This window comes from Prionailurus bengalensis, chromosome B4 (assembly GCF_016509475.1).
Source record: "Prionailurus bengalensis isolate Pbe53 chromosome B4, Fcat_Pben_1.1_paternal_pri, whole genome shotgun sequence".
Lineage (NCBI taxonomy): Eukaryota > Metazoa > Chordata > Mammalia > Carnivora > Felidae > Prionailurus > Prionailurus bengalensis.
In genome coordinates, this window is record NC_057358.1 from 58,313,293 (window position 1) to 58,330,183 (window position 16,891).

Below are 16,891 nucleotides of genomic sequence, written 5' to 3' on the forward strand. Positions count from 1 at the left end.
ATGACCACCTTCTTCTTCTTCTTCTAGTATAAATCTTTGTAAATTCTAAACCACCAGAATATGGTATTCTTTAATTTTTTTTAAATTTATTTCCATTTGTTTTAGTGCAGGAAAACAAATGAGAATTCCAAATGTGCAGTCCATGTCCTGTCTCATTTTCTCTCTGACCTACATTATTCACCAATCAAATCCTAACTGCAGTAGTGATATCCCCACATCTCCTTTTTAACTTTTTACAAAAATATCAAGTCAGCATTTTTGCTTAACTACTATTTATTAAAATAAGCTACTAAATTATCTTGTCTTTCTTGTATATGAACTACTCCAAGAATTTAATTTGTAATTTGGGAGACAAGAGACAATCTCAGATAGCTTTCCCCAGATGGCTAACCTCAGGAGGGAATGTCAAAGTTTCAAAGTTCACAGGTAATCAATGCTTCCCAGAGTTAAGTCTTCTGGTTTGGCAGAAATCATAATCAGAATTATGGGTTTGAATTTATAAACTTTTTCTACTTTCATCCAAAATAAAGAATTAATTTTTGGTTTTATTTATTTTAGATTTATATCATACTTTAACAATTTTGACAGAAAGGCTTCCTAACATGTTTTACCACATTATCTCATACAGTATTCATGACCTCTGACAGGAAACAGAGTGTAATGGAATTCCTCAGATTTTCAGAGAAGATGGAGGGCACTTCTGCTAAAATCATCTTCCAAAATCCCAGGAAAACTTCCGTGTTTAACCTTAATTCTATTAAAACTTCCTTTTACCTCTGATTTAAATGGAGTATGCCAAGTAAACTTGGTTTTAGAACTGAGTGAACTATTTAATCTCCTTGAAGAAAAAGAGAAAACACAATCAAACCATCATACAGCACTGAACTAACTTGTCAAGAAAAAATATAGAAGACTACTATACAGGTGGTCCACTTCAGTTAGACTCTTTCCCTTTACTTGTGCCAAATAAAAGCTGGCTCAGTTTAAATCAAATCTTTGCAAATAAGCATTATTTCTCCTTTTCTCTTCTGCGGTACCAAAAAGATTTGACATTTTCCTCATGAAGTTATCTAATCAATCCTCAAAGTTTTAAGTGCATAAACATCTTGCCAAGGCCACCAATGCCCTCAGAATCTACCTCAATGCAGTCAAAGTGTTTCTTGAACACATCACACAGCACAGTCCCTTAACAGGACATCTTAACCTGTTCTAGATTCCACAGCCAAGGACTCAGAGAAAGTACTGGGAAATTTTTCAGAGCTGATTAAAAAATTGGTATGATCTGCAGATCCAGAATAGAAAGCTAAGAGATTAGGACTGCCTAACATGGGGTAAAGAAGTCTAAGAAATAATCTAACAGCGTAAATCTATTTCAAAAACGAGGTGATACATTTATTTCCATCTCCACTGATGTTACAGTTAACATGAATATTCAGATTATGTATAAAATATGCTCATAATTACATTCTGGAAGTGAGTGAACAAGGACAGTTATGTGCCATCCCCTCCTGTAGGTCTTTAGGATTAAATAAATCCTTATCTGCTTGAGATAATTTGAGTATAGTGCTGCCAGAAGGCAGTAGGAATACTCCATGACCTCTCTCAAGGTCTCTTGCAGGCCTTTATTCTATTATTTTGCTCTTGGCCTATATTTTGGCAATTTTTCATGAAATTAATTTTAAAAATATTCATTAATCAATTTGTAATAAAAGCAATTCTAAAATTTCCTTGAGTAAATTAAAAGAGAGCTATGAAAGAAGGTAAGGATTGGATGGGGCGCCTGGGTGGCTCAGTCGATTGAGCATCTGACTTCAGCTCAGGTTATGATCTCGCAGTTTGTGGGTTCAAGCCCTGCATCAGGCTCTGTGCCAACAGCTCAGAGCCTGGAGCCTGCTTTGGATTTTGTGTCTCCCTTTCTCTCTGCCCCTTCCCCACTCATGCTCTCTCTCTCTCTCAAGAATAAACATTAAAAAATTAAAAAAAAAAAAAAAAAAGGTAAGGATTGGATGTGGTACCCTTCTATATGAACTGATATAGATACAGATATAAATACACAAAAAATGAGCATTTTAAAATTTATCATGTAGCTGTAGGTTCTCCACTACTTCAATGTGAAAAGAAAACCACTAATTGTTTGTTAAAAGCCAACCATCAAATGATTACATTTTCCCAGTACAATTCAACTGTAACTTCTACACATGACATAAAAATAGCAAAACAAACAAAACATAAAACAGCCACATTTTTTTTAATGACTATAAGGTAAGACGTAAATTCACATTTTTACCCTCTCATAAAACTCTGAAATACACTTATAATCAAAAAGCACATATACTAACATAGAGTGTACGTTATGTATCTTAATATTCTCTAGAGAGAAGAAAAGCCCTCCATATCTCTGGTTACATATATAACTTCACAATAAAGCCATGGAACCCAAGTACATTTTAGAAAACTTCGTAAAATCATTTTCAGTATAATTGCCCCATAATGAGTAGTCACAAAAAAAGATCAGAGAAACCCTTTCTTTGTACCCAAAGAATGGGCCTGCACAAATCAATATGCATAATGTTAAAACAAAATTTACCTCTATTGTAGGATCATATTCATCCACAAAGTGATTCTGAATTAGCTGTATCGTCAAGGCACTCTTGCCTACGCCACCAGCTCCAACTACCACAAGTTTATATTCAGTCATTTTCAGCAGGCCTTATAATAAAAATAATGAAAATGTGACTAAATTAGAACATGTGGCTAATATAAATTAGAACATGAGGTTAATATAACCCACTCTATCGATACCTTTTAACGCAAATTCACCTTTGTATACAAAATTACTTCAAAATGCCTCACAAAATTCAATGATGAAAACTTCAGTTGACTACAGATAAGTGAGTGCTGTAATGAATTGCACTTTGCTTACAAACTCCCCCATCAACATCTGAGAAAAATGCATTCAGAGTACAAAGTTCTTTTATCTTATACTCAGGTTGCTCTATCTAAACAGCCAGTCTGCTGTTCTGTAGCAGTTAATGGCTCTCAAAGGAACATGCCATGACTTTACTCAGTACAAATGTCTATACCCGTGGACACACCCACACAAAGCTCCTTGACAGCTACCTCTACGCTGTTCCTAGTTGACTCTGGCCCCTAAGAGTTACAAGTGGATATGCTGAGGGCCTTAGTTGGAGCCCACAGCTATGGAAAACCTTTCAAAGCATCATCACAGCAGCTCTCCTGGAGAGTGAGCAAGAGTCAGATGTGGGGTGAAGGGAAGACTGTCAAATAAAACTGGACTGTGTAGTGGAGAAATAAAAACCAAGACACTGAAGCAGATTTGGCAACATTTCAATCTGTAAGATATCCGCTGGGGAAAATAATGATGTAAAAACTAAAAGAACTTCAAGAACTTTGAACCATTCAGTATGGATGATTTCATCATGTCACATATATAATCATACATTAGTGCTGAAAAATAGCACTCCACACCAGAAAAATATAATCATACAAAATTTAAAGGTAAGCACTGCTTTTAACGAGAGGTATTTTAAAAGCTGTACGTGAATACTTCTCGGTGACTTTTACTCCCTGCTACTGTACATAGTCCTCCAACAGTTGAAATAAATATTGGCAACTTGGAAGGCTGAGAGCACAAGACCAAAAATATTTTTTAATCAGCTGTTTCAAACTTCTTGAAATAAAATTATTTAATTTTACCTCCTTTCCCCCAATAACTACATGTTATTAAAAATAAGGAATGAACTGCAGAAAGAATGGCAGCAAATAAGCAGTAATGATAGGATAGGTAGTTCTAAACTAATGAATGTGCAAATATAAACACTATACGTGCATGCAGAATCCTATTAACTGAAGACCAAGAATTATCCAAATAGGCACTCCCCCACCCCCCAAAAAAAGATAATATGGTTTCCAAATAGTAACATACTAACCGCCTCCTTAGCTATTCCTGAGCCCTCTCGCAAAGAACAGTTAGCCTAGACAACTGATATAGTACAGAATGTTATAGTACAGCCCCTGGCCTACTCTGTGCCGCCTAGCCTTGTTCTTGTCTAGGGCCACCTTGGGAACCTCTACAAGCATGCATCTTATCCTGTTTGCTCCCACTTTTTATTCCAAATATAGGCCAGAAGGAATGGGGAACAATGAGGAGAATCACACCAAAATGTATACTCTAGCTCCCTGCCTACCCTACCCCCTAAAACAATTTGGATAGGCTAGAACAGTAGTTCTCAAACTGCGGTCCAGGAATCCAGCAGCATTCCTCAAACTTTCTGGGGGTCCAAGAGATCAAAACTAATAATACTAATAATATTACTACTACTACAACGTTATTTACCCTTTCCACTCTTATTCTTTAACAAAGGTAGTTTTCCAAATAGGATCACAATAGAGTGAGCGCATAAGCAGATATGCAGATGTCTTCTATTAAGCAATATAAAGAGATTAGCAAAAACGTGAAACAATGCCACTATTCTAATGTTCCTGTTTGTTTTGAAAAATAGTTTTCATGAAAATGCTATTATGTTACCAAGTAATAGGCTTATTATTTCTATTTATAATGCATTAATCAATTTTTTAAATTCTCATTTGTACTATGGTACACATAGACATATCCTATATTGGGACCTTCAATAATTTTCGAGAGTATAAGGTGTCCTTGCAACTAAAAAGTTTGCTAGTCTAGGAGATACTGTGGGCAGACACCGGATTAGAGCTTAGCTGTGTGAATTCCGAGACACACACACACCTTCTGGTATACATGTTTGTGTAGCTGTTGTTTCTGGAAAAAAAAAAAAATCCCTGAATTGATTTTAGAAACCAAATAATATTTAAATCCACTAGAGAGAACTGTGTTCCCAAGGAGTCTTACTGAAGATCATAAGCAAAACAGAGCCCCTTCACCCAAAGCTAAAATAGCTATGAAGGGGTGGAAGTGGGACCAGAACCCAACATTTTGTTAAGGGGGAAAAAAATTCAATTTTGTCAGAAACCTGAATTATCCTCTCATCTATGGTCTCTTAAAATCAAGTATGCCTGTGGATGGCTAAAAAGTAACAAAGTAAACAGTACTGATATCAACCATATTTGATGTCTATAGTCTACCACTGCAGACTGGCCGAGTCAGCGTTTTGGACCTTAGTCACCTAAGAGTGACATCACTCACATGGTTGATTCTAAGATGATGATTAGGAATAGAATTTTTCCCTTTGTAATTTTTTTAAATGATTTTTTCCCATTACCAATAAAATATGTATATTGTGTAAAAATTAGAAAATGCCTTCCTGTTCTTAACCCTTGTTTTGATAAACGTCAAGATTTAGGACAGCCAGTTTAGGACTTCAGCTACAGCATGCACATGCCTAAGAGTATTTCGGGCAGTTGGCTGGAAGATTGCTACAATTAACTCCTCTGGCAAGTCAGTCCAAAAAAAAAAAAAAAAAGTGTGAGTGCTATTTAGGAGTACTGTAATAACTCTTGGGATGGGGGTCAAATTTGTAAGGATGAGGGTAATCTACAAGAATAGGAGAAAGGACAAGAACAGGCAAATTAAACTTTAAGTGTGATTGTAGCTATTGCTGTCTACACTCAACTAGCAAGGAAAAAGCCCTGCTTCAGCTCTGCGGGTTTTCTGAGTGTGTTTTAACTTGACAAAGCAAAACAGACCTTCTGGGATTAACTTTTCCTTTTCACTTAAGTCACAGGCTTTACGTTGTAGGGTGTTGGCCACCTGTTCTTCCACCACCATCTCTACCTCCACCTCCTCCTTTGTGGCCACAGTAATGTCACAGCCCATACATGGGGGAGGGGAGCAGTCAGGAACTCGGCTGCAGATGCATTTTTTCCAAACACAATAACCACAAACAGTGGTCTCTAAGCACTCTCCTAGGCTCTTCCAAAACGTGACCTCCCCTATTACTCATATACCCCCCTACACACTGTTAAGGACCACTATCCGTCCAGTCTGCGCTCGAGGGAGAAGTTTATACCTTCGTCCTAGAGATGCTAGATGCAGCAGAGAAGGCAGTAACGAGGCAGCCTAGTGCTGGGAAGGGAGGAAGAGGTGCGGGAGCGAAGGGAGAGAAGAGACAGACAGAGAGAGGGAAGGACGACGAGGGGGAGGGGAGATTGGAGCGCATCGGGAGTAACCTCCACCGCACCCGACCGCCCCGAGGGGCAGCCCGCCCAGCCCGCGAGTTTCTCCCCGGCCGCCTCCAGCCGAGGCTCTCGGGGAGGAGGAAGGAAGGGGTTCCCCGTCCAGGAAGCAGCACAAGCGGCGGCCGCCTCTAGCCTCACCCTCCTCAGCCCCGCACCGCCCATTCCTCATTCCCCGCGTCGCCGCGTCCCCGTGCCTCCCCCTGCAGCCACCCCCACCCCGTCCGCCCGCCCGCTGGGGCTCAGCGCCCGCGCCCCCTCCCCGCCCCTCCGGGGACCCCTAATTCATTCACTCGCCGCCGGCCCCGCCCGGCGCCGGCGAGGAGGGTCGGGACCGGGGCAGGGGCCCAGGAGGGGTGGTCCGCTCCATACCTCTCTCCCGCACCTGGGAGCCGCCGAGCCTCTGGCCCCCGCCGCCGCCTTCAGTGCCTGCGCTGCGCTCGCTCCCAGTCCGAAATGGCGGGGGCCGGGAGTACTGGCCGGGCAGCCGCCACCGCCGCCGCCGCCACCGCCGCCGCCGCTGTGCCTCCGCCGCCGCGGCCGCCGCCTAGGGAAATCGAGCTCCGAGCTCACCGATGAGTTCGGGGCCGGGCGGCCGCAGAGGGCAGAGCGCAGAGCTATCGATGCGCGCGGCGCTCGATTCCTCTTCAGACCGGCGTGCGGGGAGGGAGCCGCTGAGGGCGGTGTGGGAAGAGGGAAGCGAGGGAGCCTGCGAGCGCCGCCGGGGAGAAGGAGGGGGCCGGGCCGGCGGCGGAGCAGCGGGGGCCGGGCCGGTGGGGGAAGCGGGTGGCGGGCGGCGGTGGGTGGGGGAGCCGGGCCGGCCGAGCAGGGGGGTCTGGGCGGCGCCTCGGCGGGGCGGGGAGGAGGCACCGCCGGACCCACGCGGCGGCCGGCCTCCGGGCTCTCGCCGCAGAGTCCAGCCCGCAACCGCAGACTCGGACCCGGGCCGGCGCGCAGTGGGCTACCCTGCCGCACCCTCTTCGGGTCTACTCGGACAAGCTTCGGAAAATCCAGCGCCCCTCGGGGTCGGCTGCACTCGTGCACGTTCATTTACTGTCATTTACTGCAAGTAAATAAACATGCAGTCACCAAATGTGGGAGGCGACTTCGGTGACTTAGGGAGACATCAGGCAGACAGTTCCCCACCCAGGGGCTTTCTAACCACGGCTTGCTGATTACCAGCCTCAACACTCTGGGGGCTGGGAACCTAGCCCCAAGCCCAAACATTCGTGACATACGCTTTCGTCATTAATCCCAAGAGGGAGGAGGTCTGTTGTTTTATGTTACTGTTTTTATGGATGTTTTGAAGTCATCACAGGTCATTCTAAACAGCGACCTCAGATGTACCTACTGCCCAGGAGGGCACAAACAGAAGACAAACAGTCTTTAAGTATAAGTGCCCTTGATAGTTTAACCTGAGGAGAATCACTCAAACATTAATTAGAAGACTGAGATTAGTCAGTTAACAGTTCAGGGAGTTAACATGTTTAACAATGGAACAATTAAAACTGTTGGCATAACCCAGAGTCTGATAAAGTACCTAGAAAGGTAAATTGGGAGAGTTTTGAAGATTGAGGACCGGCGTCTATACCTAATAGGACCACCCATCTGAGCCTCTTATTTCTAGTTCTGTCTTTCTAGCCCACATCATAAAACACGAATAAAACGATTATTTTAAATACCAATTATTATGTCTGTTAAGGTAAGCCTTTCACCAACTGTCACCCTTTTCTTTTTTTTTTTTTCAACATTTATTTATTTTTGGGACAGAGAGAGACAGAGCATGAACGGGGGAGGGGCAGAGAGAGAGGCAGACACAGAATCGGAAACAGGCTCCAGGCTCTGAGCCATCAGCCCAGAGCCTGACGCGGGGCTCGAACTCAGGGACCACGAGATCGTGACCTGGCTGAAGTCGGACGCTTAACCGACTGCGCCACCCAGGCGCCCCTACTGTCACCCTTTTCTTGTACCCATCATGTGGGCTGTCACCTGAAAGGCTTATCCTGGTCTTTCTCTCCTAGCACCTGGTACCAGGTAGAAGAGAGAGAAGAGAGGAAGTGGAAGACATGAACGGGAAAAGAATACACCTACTCTATGTCAAGTCGTTGGTAAATGTTTTGCACATATATCTGCTTTAATCATCACAACAGCTTCATGAGGTCAAATACTTTTCACTATTTTATAGATGAGGAAACAGATTTACAGAGATTAAAACTTGGGTCCAAGTTCACACAGCTGAAATGAAGTACTCTTCATGTCAGGTTACATTCACTCCTCTGCTCCCAGCTCTAGGGGCTCCCATCCCACCTAAGGGAAAAGCAAAAATCTCCAAGTGCTACATGGCCTTAGATTATGTGACACCCCTCACCCCTTATCTCTCTGCACTCTATCCTACCAGTCCTTTCCTCACTTACACACACACACACACACACACACACACACACACACACACACACACACTGGTTCCCGGCTGTTCCTTGAAAATGCCAGGCAGGCTTCTCTCTTGGGGAATTTGCACTTGCTTCCTCTACCAGAGCACGTATCCAATATATATCCACAATCTCCCTCTGACACTTAAAACTCTTTGTCCAAATGTCTTCTTCCAATAAATTCTTGCCAAAAGATCATCTTTGATATTGCATCTCGCCCTCCTCACCCCCAAATTCTATCTTTCTTCCTGCTTTATTTTTTCCAAAGCACTTACCATTTTCTAATATACTATATAACTTATTTACTGTGTTTTCTTGTCTTTCTCCTACCAGAATATTAAGCTCCAGGAGGGCAGGGATTTTTTTCGTCTGTTTTACTTACTGCTATATTTCCAGTGTCTACAACACAGTAGACACTCAATAAATATTTATGGAATGTTGGATGAATGAAGTTACGTCCCCTCCTTCTGAACTCTGTGACTCTAAATCCTTATTTAGAGTGCCTTAAACTCTCTGTAATCTGTTTTCACTTTCTTTCAAAATCTGCCTTTAACCTCGCCAGGTCACCTTCTGATAAACCACACCTTTGTGGAGCCTGCACTTAACAGACACGATGAGTTTTTGTTAAATGAATGAATTTGCACTTATTGTATGTTGCTTTGTAGTCACTCCTAGATATAAATTACAGATTTTGTTTTGGTTCAACTTCAAGTGCATGATAAGCTCTTGTTTTCTTTGACAGCTGCTAATGCAATGTTCTCACTGTAGTTGGTGCTCTATAAATCTTAAAAGGACTATAATAAAAGGGAGGGGGGTGACTTTCTATACCATTTTTATGCTGATTGCAAAAATTCTGGCATTAGCAGAAACCTAATCCATCCCCATGGTCTCAGTTATCATCGAGGCTCATGATTCCCAGAGCAAGCCTGCATCCTGATCCCTGTTCTGTGCACCCTATACTCTAGTTGTACCTCACGCACCCTCCCTCCCCTTCCTTTTCACTCCTACAGCAATGTATGCATATGTTATGCCATGCTTTTCCACCCTTCAGTCATGGGTGCTTTCTCAGAAGCCAGCACCCACTCCCCAATATTTTCTTTCTTTCCTTGACCTGGGGCCAGTGGCAGTGGGTCTCAAAGGAAGATGCTTCACAAAGCACCTTGCATACTTAACAAAACTGCAAGTTCCCTCGCCCAGAGATTCCATTCGGTTGGTCCAAGGTAATCTAGAAATCTTCATTTTTAATAAATCAGATGATCCTAAACTGGTGGTTAGCAGTGTGTACACTGAAAAACCCTGATCTAGACACTCACATTGCTTGTGGTGGCCGCACTTTGTACTGTCTTCAGGGGTTTTCTTCCAAAGCTTGGTGGCTGCATTGAATAGTCTCCATGGCTCTCCTTTTCCTTTCCTTTTCTTTGCTCTCCCCCAAGACAAGCACACAAACCTACACGGTGATCATGACAGGAAAAGAGAGAAGAAATTGCAAAAAGTATAAACTTGGGGATTCTGGGCTTGCTCTAAGAGGTAACTGAGGTTTTTACCCTCCACTGTTGCACTCTTCTGGGAAAGCAGCCACATACATGCAGACCCTTGTGCACATCCTTTTATCTTGCTTTATGAAGATCATTCTGGCCTATCCTTCACAAGATCCTTCTTCTGTAGATATAATCAAAGCCAAAACAACAGGAATTCCTTTGTGCTAGCTGGGCTCTTGTGTGAGACATAAAGTACCAGGACATGTTCAGAGCCCTACAAATGCTGAGGGTTTATTTAGGAAACAAGGAAACTTCAGAAAACCATATCAACCATCAGAACTAGTGTTGATTCCAGAAATTAACTGCTGTTTTTATGATCCAGCAACAGGCTCTGGTGCCTCGCTCATCCTCTCATTAAGAAGCATCTATTGCCCACACTCTAGTTAATTTTGCCATTCTCCTGAATCAGCATCTCTCTGCTTCTTCCTCATATACAGTCTCAACTTCAGCTGCTATCTCTGCTTCTAGTGACTACTCTCTGTGACTTACATTTACAACATCCCAAGTGAGAAGATCTAAATGTATCTGTCATTCACTATTCAATAAGAAAGTCTTTTATGGGGCACAATTTTCCTGATGGGCCACCTAACTGGTGGCTGGTCTTCTTTATGCCTGGCTTAGAGGTGATTGCCTTCATTTGGGGGCCAATCCCGAGTCCAGACAACTGTGGCCAGAGTAGCAGGTCATAGAGCAGGAAGAATTAAGCAGAAGGAGCTACCTATGGGTGCTTTCATGGACTCTCCATCAGTTTTCTTTCGTGGGAAGTTTGTACCAATGATAAGTTCTATTTAATTCACTTTCTCTGCATATAATCTCCTCTGGACACTTACTTCATTAGACTTTATATTCCCTTTTTGCATATGTTTCCTCCCATTAGGTTGTTAAATTCTCAAAGTCTCTACCTCATTTGACCCTGTATCCCATAGCCCTTAGCACATAGTAGGGCTTCTAAAAATATTTGTTGAAGTGAACAAAATTATAACAAAACTTCAGCCCCATTTCTACATAGTCACTTCCTTCTCATCTAGCCAAATTCTAGGCCATTTCTAAATGAATGTCCTCTCATCTTGGATGCCTATTTCCCCAAATCAACTTATTTCCCCAAATCAACTCCCTCTCCCAATTTTTCCATCTTACCTGAGCAGCATTGTGGCCCTTTGAAACACTTAGATTTAAAAACTTACATTAATTTTTAACCCACTCCACATTCAAACTGCTTCAGCTCCTTTTAATGATACTTCCTAAGTATTTGCTCATATATGTCTCTTCCACATCCTTTCCTTCATGCTTACATTTCCTGGAACAACTTCCTTGTGATTTTCCTCTTGGCTTTCTTCTTTTCAATTCAGGCCATATGCTGTTGCCAAATTAATCTTCCTTGCACATGTCTTTCATCATCATCATCATCAAACATTTACTTGGTACCTACTCCATATAGGCTGCAGTCATTCAGATTATATAGTTTTAAAGTGCAAAGAGTTCCAAGCTAAGTACCTAATGAGTACCTAAAGATGATGATAATTACCTTAGAAATTAGAAGGAGAAATGATCACTAGTCCCAGCAAAGCGTTCACTATGACCAAATCTTGCTTTCACATCTTCAATAATGCTTTATATGTAGCTGAATCAGGTCCAAACCCTTGATGCCCAGCTTTTGCTCACAACATGCACAGACTGACACCATCCTGCCCTGTGACTTTGTCTTCCACCTTCCCAGAGCAGATGCTCTCCTGTCAAGCGCATCCCCTCTATGCCACAAACCCAGGATGTTGTTTTTGCTTCTCTTTTTACCTAGCATCTTTTTGCCTCTCTCATTACTAAAATTCTCTCTTCCAGATCTAGAAGAAAGCTGTTAATTATGCCATCTCTTTTTGATCTCTCTCTATATATTATTTTGTATAAGCTAATCACGTCTCCCCACATAAATTCTAAAATCCCAGAGGCAAAAACCCTGTCTTAGGTGTGTGAACCCCACCCACCCATGCAAGCCTAGTTTGATGCAATTACTCCATTACTGCATGAATACATATAATGTGCTTATCAGCAAAATAAACACGATGAAAGCAATGTCTGAGGAAGATCAGAATGGCAGCTAAATGCAGAAAAGATTGGAAGGAAAAAGACCTCAGGTAAGATGTTTTGTGAATGGTGTGACAGTACCCAGTGACAGTGGAACAGTGCACTGGCTGAATTTGCTAATCCTGTGAGTTAGAACAAATTCCTTAATCTCTGCAAGCTTCTTGCTTAAGAATAGACCAGTGACGTAACAGCTACCATTTGTTAAACTCCTCACATGAGCCAGATGAGTTTTATGCACAATTTCAAACAAAAAACACATCAACCCATATCTGTCCTCCTGCCCTCTTCCTCACTGCTACCACTGCAGTCCAAACCACCATCCATCGTCCCTGTCCCACAGGAACAGTCATCTCCAACGGGTGTCCTTGCTTCTATGCTTGCTCCTCTACAATCCAGTTCCCATGAGGCAGCCACACTGATTCTTTTCAAAATGCTAATTGAGGCTCGTGATTAGATCAAGCTCTTCCAAGGCTTTTCATTGCACTCAAAAATAAAATTCAAACTTCCTCAAGCTATTTAATGACGGGGTTTTTTTATGGGCCTCTGAACACACCATGTAGGACTCGTCTCCTTTCTGGGTTCCAACTGCAGTAGCCACCTTTTTCTTCTAACCTCTTTGGGGTTTTACACTTGCATGCTCCTGCCACCAAGCCTCTCCCTGCCTTTCAGGTGTCTGCTTAATACCGCCACTTGAGTGAGAGATCCCCCAACACCCAGTCTACATCAGCGCTCCCTACCCTATTCCCTCACTTCTACCCTTCAAATAATCGTCCTTTAACACAATGGCCTGTTTCATTCTTTTACTTAAGCACTCATCATATCTGGAATTATCGTGGTTGTTTATTTGTTTGCTTGTCTCTTCCTCTGCGGAAATATAAATTTTATGAGCCAGGGACCACTGAATTCTCAGATTTTATGAGCCAGGGAGAGTTTAGCATATAGTAGTTACTTAATCAAGATTTGCTGATAAGCTGCCCTAAAGAAAATAATAGAACTAATAACCCCCTCTAAGTGAGGTCTTTGCAAATCAATTTAAGTCTCTTGCTTTTGTTTCTATCTGCCTAATGCAATAGTACTTTATTTAATCTTGTTTTGTTTTTAAGAATATTAAAAGTCATATTAGGTTTTTTAATTGCTTTCCTCTAGTTCTCGAAGGAGGTGCTCATTGGACTACCTATTAATTACAGGCCTGAATTTCCTAGTTTCTGTCTTTTCTCTTTAATCACAGTTATTAGGTATGTTGTAACATTAATTCTAGAGTCTAGGAGCATTAACCCTTTGGGACCATCTAATTTAGTATCCATATGTCCTCACTTGAAAGAAGCAAGTCCTCTTTTTGGCAGATTCTTCTTTGTCAAACGAAGATGATTTGCCTTGTCAGACGTCCAGTGAAAGCTAAGATACAGGAGTTTGTGAATGTACCAAAATATACGAGGACCAGCCATTCAGATGCTGAAGACCCAGAAGAGTTTCTTGGTTTCCACTGCAAAGGTGATTATTTCTTATATCAGGGGACTGTAAATGCATGGAGAGGCTGCAGATGGAAATATAAATGATTACTTCACTTTATTCAGAATTCTTGTCACAAATAATTCTAACGGGTGCATAAAATAAGTCCATCCTAATGTATGTTCAATCCTCAACAACCCCCAAATTACTGTTTGTTTCAGGGCCTTAAAAAGCCCATATTCATCTGACATGTTAGTAACCATTCATTCATTCATGTATTCAGTCAACGAATATTTGTTGAGCACTTACTACATACCAGGAACTCTGGGATACTCGGTGCATGATGCACAAAACAAAAAACTTCTGCTGTCTTAGCACTCACATTCAAAACAGTGGTTCTCAGACTTTTTGATTTCAGGATCCTTTCGCACACTTAAAAATTATGGAGTTCTGTATTCATTCATTTCAAATAACAGTAATAAACTCATTGCATGTTTGCACAAATAACATTTTTATAAAAATAGCTACATATTTAAAAGTAGTGAGAAGAATAGCATTGTTTTAACATCTTTGCAAATCTCTTTAACGTCTGCTTTATACAAGAAGCTAGATTCTCATATCTGCTCCTGAATTCTGTTTACTTATTTAAAAAATTTTTTTTAACATTTATTCATTTTTTGAGAGGCAGAGAGAGAGCACAAGCAGGGGAGGGGCAGAGAGAGGGGGAGACACAGAATTGGAAGCAGGCTCCAGGCTCTGAGCTGTCAGCACAGAGCCCAATGCGGGGCTCGAACCCAGGAACTGCGAGATCATGACCTGAGCCGAAGTCGGACGCTTAACTGACTGAGCCACCCAGGCGCCCCAATTCTATCTGTTTAGATATGAAACAGCCTCTAGAAAATTCCACTGTACACTCAGAAATGAAGGTGAAAAAAGAAAATAAGAGCTTGGTATTATTATATAACTGTGTCTGACCTTGCAGCCCTCCTAAAAAGGTTTTGGAACTTTCAGGGGTGTCAGGACCACACTTTGAGAACTGCTCTTCAAAAGAACTTTTTGTTAATTTTTTTTTTTTGGTGTTAAAACAGGGCCAAAGTTAATAAAAACCAGTGCAATAATTAGCTTTTCCAAAATTATTGTTTTTCTTCTCAGAACATTCTCAGAACAGGCTCTCTTGGGTCCCTATTAGACATTATCTATTGAAATAGTATTGGGGAGAAATTATCACTACGATAATATATAAAGGTGAAACAGATGTCCCAAATAATGTACTTCCTTGCAATAATTGAAAACTCTTTTTTTTTTCAGTTTTTTGTCTTTCAGGATCTTGAAGTACTTTACAGACATTACTTAGTTAAATTTCCCAGAATGCCAAGGAAATGTTTCCAAATACAATTTTTTGTGCGTTTTGCAGACAGTTGAACTGACAGGGTGGCAGGACTTGTCCTGGCTTGAAGAAAAGCTGTGAGCAAAAACAAAGAACTATCATGTATTTATTATGGCTAGAAACACACCACAAATCTTCCTTGACTTATATCCTAATAAACCCATCCTTAATTGAAAATATAGTAAGTCGAAAATGCATTGAACACACCTAACCTGCCGAACATCCCATCGTAGCCTTGCTCACCTTAAATGTGAGAACCCTTCCATTAACCTACACGTGGACAAAACCATCTGACACAAAGCCTATCCTATAATTAAGTATTGAATATGTCATGTAATCTATTGAATACTGTATATAGAAAGTGAACAACAGAACAGTTGTACAGGTACAGAATGGTTGTCAGTGCACGGGTTGTTTACCCTCGTGATTGTGTGGCTGATTGGGAACTGTGGCTGCCACTGCCCAGCACCAGCAGAGAGGGTCATACTGAGTATCACTAACTCGGAAAAAGATCCACATTCAAAACTCAAAGTATGGTTTCTACTGAATGCGTATGGCTTTCTCACCATCATAAAGAAAAAACTGTAAGTTGAACCATGGTAAATTGGGAACCATCTGTATATATTTTCAAGCTCGTCAGGAGTATGGATAATGTTACCACGAAAATTTCTATTCCCAATGTCTCAACAATACTTGATTTTTTTCTCTCTCTCTTCCTTCTTCCATCCTCTCCTCTTCCTTCCCTCTCTCCCCATCCTTTCCTTCCTTTTTTTACAAAGAAACAAAAACAAAAACAAAACACTATGAAACTTCTCAGACTAAATCTTAGCCCAGCTCCATAAATCACCTTGGCTGTCTAGAAGTCATCATTCAGTGACCTCAAACTTATCCACTGATGTTCAGGTCCGTCACAATAAAACCCTGTTGCTTCTTTGTTCAAAACCTCCAATAACTTCCCATCTCATTCAAAGGCAAAACCCTCAAAATGACCTATGAGTAGCCCCCATAATTTCCTAATGGTATATCCTCCTCCTCGTCTTTTGTGTGTGTGTGCTCCAATAAAACATTACTTATAGACACATTTTTATTTCATGCAACTTTCACGTACCAGGAAATGTTCTTTTGACTTTTTTCAACCATTTACACAAAAACCATTCTTAGCTCTTAGCCTGTATAAAAACAGGTGGTGGGCCAGGCTGCAGGCTGTAGTTTGGTGACCCTTATCCTAGAGGGCAGATTTCCAGTAAGTTCCACAAGGCAGATTTTCAATAAATCCTGCCAGTGCAGTACCACAGCAACTTCTTTGATTTTGAGTGAACCACAGCTGCCCTATCCCACAACTTCTAGATCCCAGCCCAGGGTGTGGGGTTTAGGGGCAAGTAAAGCATCTCTTCTTTGGGTGCTCTGTCTCAGCCCTAGGGATAGCGGCTCCTTATTATCTGCTATTCCTATTGTCTTAACTTAAAAGTTCTCGATACTTTCTGCTAGCTATATTGATTTCTATTGCTGCATTGACCATCTTCAGATAATAAACACTGATTATCTCAGTTTTCACAGTCAAGAGTCTAGGCATAGCATAACTGGGTCCTTTTCTCAGTGTGTCAACACTGCAGTGAAGACATCAGCCAGGGCTATGAGCTCATCTGGAGCTGGGGTCCTCTTCCAAGCTCACTGAGTGTTGGCAGAATTCACTCGTTGTGGTTGTGGTAGTGAGGTCCTCAGCTAAGCCTGCCATGACCATCTTCACAACATGGCAGTTTGCTTTAAGGCGTTAGAGCACATCTGCAATTTCTGCTTCTTGTGGCACTCTTAGCTTTAGGCACTCTTTGTAATTT

The 16,891-nt window shown here is 41.8% G+C and overlaps 1 protein-coding gene and 1 long non-coding RNA gene across 3 annotated transcripts in view; one reads left to right on the forward strand and one right to left on the reverse strand.

Annotated features, from left to right (window-relative positions):
- KRAS (KRAS proto-oncogene, GTPase) overlaps positions 1–6,915 on the reverse strand; it is a 40,573-nt gene extending 33,658 nt beyond the window's left edge. The window contains exons 1-2 of one of the 2 annotated variants that reach the window (XM_043564827.1): positions 6,547–6,915; positions 2,588–2,709 (exon numbers count right to left, since the gene is read on the reverse strand). In XM_043564827.1, the coding sequence (XP_043420762.1) occupies positions 2,588–2,698 (111 nt within the window). In that variant the 5' untranslated portion in view covers positions 2,699–2,709; positions 6,547–6,915. The remainder of the gene's footprint in view (positions 1–2,587; positions 2,710–6,546) is intronic. The other variant, XM_043564829.1, reaches the window with a different exon arrangement.
- A 1,214-nt stretch (positions 6,916–8,129) lies between these two features.
- On the forward strand, positions 8,130–15,233 carry LOC122473963. Its single transcript, XR_006294747.1, has 3 exons — positions 8,130–8,282; positions 13,602–13,711; positions 14,993–15,233. It is a non-coding gene; the product is annotated as an uncharacterized LOC122473963 (long non-coding RNA).
- Positions 15,234–16,891: the final 1,658 nt, after the last annotated feature.